This window comes from Quercus lobata, chromosome 6 (genome assembly GCF_001633185.2).
Source record: "Quercus lobata isolate SW786 chromosome 6, ValleyOak3.0 Primary Assembly, whole genome shotgun sequence".
In the NCBI taxonomy this organism is placed as follows: domain Eukaryota; kingdom Viridiplantae; phylum Streptophyta; class Magnoliopsida; order Fagales; family Fagaceae; genus Quercus; species Quercus lobata.
Genome location: NC_044909.1, coordinates 4,080,051 through 4,084,762, shown reverse-complemented (window position 1 = coordinate 4,084,762; position 4,712 = coordinate 4,080,051). Strand labels below are relative to the sequence as shown.

The window sequence follows — 4,712 nt, the reverse complement described above, 5'->3', positions numbered from 1 at the left end:
AACTTGATTTTACTAATATCAAGTTCCACCTAGCAATATTTTTTGAAAATAGCTACATCAATTACTGCCATCTCAGTTGTATTTATTGAGAACTTAATTTTCGTATCATTAAAGTCCAAAATAGGGCAGGAAAAAGGAAGGCAATTTGGCTAAAAATTCTGTAAAATTGATCGCCTACATAATGGAGGACCATATACACAATTAATGGGCATACCAGTGCTAAACCTTTCAATATGAGACTCGTATAAAGGAAAGATTTAAAGGGAACAGGATGCCATTCTATTCTGTCGGTGAGGGTGACGGTGCACATGCATTAGATAAAAGAATGTATATTTATATGCTTGAAAGTACTAAATAATTGCACGTGCAAGTTTGTAATCAATATTGCAAATTGGCAAGGCTTGCCAACCTTTACTACCGAAAATTCGAGACGTCAGACTGTGTGTAGTAGCTATGACTCAATACTAGTAGAAAAGGGGTTGTGTATTGCATTCTTTCCATTCCATTGTAGCTTTGATAATTTTCCATGGCTTCCCTCTCCATCTCTTCCTCTTTTCCATTGCTATTTAAGAGTGTAGTAAAAAAATTTTGTTTGGAGGGCCAACTTATTATGATACTAATTTATTAGCTTAGAGCATCCTAATGAGGTTCCTAAATTGACAAAAAAATCAATTTAGCAACCAATCCTTTAAAATTGTGGCTATAGCAAAGCAACTAAACTTAAAAAGAAAAAAGAAAAAAAAAAATCAACTTTGAGCTACAGTGGCCCACTGTAGCTCAAAACTCCAAAAAAAAAAAAAAAATTTAATGTTTTGATTGTTGTTTATTGTGTAAGATATATTATTTTATTGTATTGTTTATATTATTTTAATGTGTTGAATGTTAATATAAAACCTTTGTTATATGGTGTATTATAAAGTGAGTTGTTAAAATAGATAAAGTAATGTTTTGAGTTGCTAAAAACTAAATTTTTTAGATGCTTTACTGTAAATGCTCTTATACAAATTTTCATAAACATGCACAAACACATGCATCTATACACACATATAATTTAGTATCCTAAATCTTTAAAGTTTTTATTTTTAATATAAGTTATCAAATTGTCTACCAAAGTGAGTAAAAAAATTTTAATTGAACTAATAAAGTATTCAAAAACGTAAATGATCCAAAACTTTAACAATGAATGTGAGAATTTTTTTTTTTTTTCTATAACTACTAAATCAATTGGTCAATTTTTTTAAGAGCATCATTGACTATCTCAAATATTTGAGGGAACTAAGTCCTGTTTTTGTAGGCTAATAATTAAAATATTAAATATTTATATATGGTATTAAAATATTTTTAAAATTTGGGAGGAGGGGCCATGGACCCCCCACTCATACATGTAGTTCCTCCGTGTCTATTGTCTTCTTCTCTGCCTCAAATGGAGCAAATTCTAAACCACACGCATTTCATCTTCCCATCAGAAAAGACGATGTCAAACTCTAATATTATACTTCATTGGAAGTTGGTGTCCCGTTGCATGTCACACACCAATAATATACTTCACTAGCCTAGGTGTTTACTGCAGCCAAGGCAACCCAAGCGTTATTTTTTATCATAAGATAGTGACACGTATAGGACTGCATGTGTTTAGAAACAAGGGAGAGTATACTAGTGAGACCCACAGTTGGTAGGTCGTGAAAATATACATCCGTAATAGGCGTATTTTCTCTAGATGCGGAGCCTTTTGTATTATTGAAGCTGTCTCTACCTTGACTTTTCTTTATTCAGGAATTTCTCACCAGCCAACATTGCTCTCTCTCTCTAGATTCTAGAGCTTCTTATTTTGAAAGTCCCCTTTAAAGTCAGAACTACAACCCAATCAACAAAAAAGAAAAAGAAAAACCCCGACTACAACAGTAACAACACTGTGATTGTCTACAAAAGCCAAAAAAAAGAAAAAGTCTCTTCCTCACCACTCCAAAATTTAATCTCTCTCTCCATGTTTTTCAGAAAGCAGCAGGCACCTGCAGGAACTCCTCCATGGACGGAGGAGGAAACAGAGAAATTGTCCAAAAACAAAGAAACCCAGTGCTTCACATCCACCATGAATACTCAAAACAAATTGAAGTGGTTCAATGTTTTCCTTTTTGTCTTTCTCTTAGCATGGTTCCTTGTATTTTTCTTCTGGTTCCCACCCACAAACACCAAACCCCACAGGATCCTTCCTTCTCACTACACAATATTAGTCAATAACACAAAATCTGCCCCCAAAATTATTCCCACCTGCAATCTTGAAAACGTGTCGGTGTATGTATACTCATTGCCAGCCGAGTTCAACTTGGGTCTTCTCAAAGATTGCCATAACCTCAACATGTACACCGACATGTGCCCCTACGTAGCCAATTGTGGCCTAGGCCAACCTCTTTGGCCACTTCCACAAGAATATTCTTCTGCTTCTTCTTCTGGTAATAATTATAACAAATCTTCAACCTCATCCTCAACCTCAACCTCATCATGGTTCGCTACCTACCAATTCATAGCCGAGATGATTTTCCACGCACGTGTGGAGAGCCACCCATGTCGCACGTGGGATCCCAAGCGTGCCAACTTGTTCTACGTTCCCTTCTACGGTGGCCTTTACGCATCCAGTACAGCCCGCGAGTCTGATCTAAAAGCAAGGGACGCCTTAGCCGTTCGATTAGCTGAATACATAGAAAGTCAAGAGACGTGGCGAAATCATAACGGGAGGGACCACTTCATGGTGTTAGGAAGAACGGCATGGGATTTCATGAGGACCGACACCGACAACGACAACGAGGTGGACTACGGAGCGAACATACTGCTAAACCTGCCAGCTGTCAAAAACATGTCGGTGCTGACCGTAGAAAGACAACCTTGGACAGGTGGCTCGAAGCAACACGGAATTCCATACCCTTCATATTTCCACCCAAGCAAGTTTAACGAAGTGGTGAGGTGGCAGAAGAAGATGAGGGAAGCCAAGAGGCCCCACTTGTGGTCCTTCATAGGGGCCCCACGTAATGGTTCAGACAAGGCCGCCATTAGAGACAAAATTCTCTCCCAGTGTCACCAATCAAGTCGTTGCGAGTTGTTGAATTGTGGGGCAATAAGCAACTACAAGTGCCACAAACCAATGGAGGTGTTAAATGTGATGAGAAAGTCTGAATTTTGTTTACAAGCACCAGGTGACTCGTTCACACGCCGGTCAACATTCGATGCTTTCCTAACGGGTTGTATACCAGTGTTCTTTTCGCCTCATACTGCTTATACACAGTATGCGTGGTACTTACCCAGTGATTGGAAGACGTACTCGGTGTATATAGAAGATGATCATACTGCAGAGAGCATTGAAGAGGAGCTTTTGAAGATTCACAAAAACACTGTGGAGAAAATGCGTCAAAGGGTTATTGATTTGATACCTACCCTCACCTACGCGCATCCCAATGCCACCGTCACTGGCCAACACCTGGGATTCAAAGATGCTGTGGATGTTGCTCTTTCTGCGTTGTCCAACCAAGTTCATCTGTTGGACTCCTCTTAGCCTACCTACTTCTCTTATTAACAATTTTTTATTCTTCTTCTAAATTATTCTTACCCACCAAAACAATGGGTACATGTATTCCTATCTAAATAATATATTAATGAATGAGTTTACTATTATTTTACTGACTTGCGCCATCTTTTACACAAAATTATGTTTCTAAGCACATGCAGTCCTTTACAAACCAGTTCCTTGTGGCTCATCCAAATGTAAAATAACTAAGGGCATAGGATTCCTTGGCTGCAATGGGACACCTAGGCCGGGATGCACCAACAACACTTGCCCTTTGTTCTCATATAATCCATTCAATAATTCACTTAGGCGAGGATAACATTTATGTCTATGAAAGTGATGGGAGAAGTGTCTTATTACATATAAATGTGCCTAGATTTCCTTTTGTTTGTGCAGATTCAGGCAGCTTAAATGGCCTTGCTAAAGGTAGCAAAGGTATTCTAGGCCTCGGAAGGACTCAAATTGCATTACCAATGCAGCCTGCAAATGCATTTGAACTTAAGCGTAAGTTTGCCCTTTGTGTACCTTCTTCCACCCAGTCAGGATTAGGGGACATTTTTATTGGTGGTGGACCTTATTATATGCTTCCTTATACCAAAAATGTGTCAAAGTTGCTCATCACCACCTCACTAATCATCGACCCCGTAAGCACTGCACCTGTTTATTCAGAAGGTGACCCATCTGATGAATATTTCATTGGTGTAAAGTCCATCAAAATAGATGGACAAATTGTCAAATTTAAGACCTCCTTGCTATCTATTGACTAAAAAGGAGTTGGTGGGACTAAAATTAGTACCATAAATCCTCACTATTTTGCATACTTCTATCTATAATAAGGCTGTCCTAAAAGATTTTTTCAAGAAGGCTGCATCAAGGAAGATTACTAGAGTGGCATCCGTGGCACCATTTGGAGCATGTTTCAACTCAAAGACCATTGCTAGCACCTTGACTGGAGCAGCTGTGCCAACTACTGATTTGCTCCTGCAAAGCAAGAGTGTGTATTGGAGGATTTATGGTGCCAATTCGATGGTGAAAGTCAAGAAAAATGTGCTATGCTTAGGAGTTGTGGATGGTGGATTGAAGCCAAACTTCCATTGTTATTGGGGGACATCAGTTGGAGGATAATATGTGTTTGATCTGGCTTCTTCAAAGATAG

General features: G+C 38.6%; 1 protein-coding gene and 1 pseudogene across 1 annotated transcript; both read left to right on the top strand.

Moving 5' to 3' along the window:
- Window positions 1-1,730: 1,730 nt before the first annotated feature.
- On the top strand, window positions 1,731-3,672 carry LOC115993632 (probable xyloglucan galactosyltransferase GT17). The gene has a single exon (XM_031117578.1). It carries the CDS (start codon window positions 1,985-1,987, stop codon window positions 3,542-3,544), a length of 1,560 nt encoding a protein of 519 aa, XP_030973438.1. The 5' UTR covers window positions 1,731-1,984; the 3' UTR covers window positions 3,545-3,672.
- Window positions 3,673-3,789: 117 nt separating this feature from the next.
- LOC115949689 lies at window positions 3,790-4,712 on the top strand (annotated as a pseudogene).

Bases quoted from the DNA above. Each gene is read 5' to 3' on its own strand.
- LOC115993632 (XM_031117578.1), top strand. From the start codon at position 1,985: ATGTTTTTCAGAAAGCAGCAGGCACCTGCAGGAACTCCTCCATGGACG.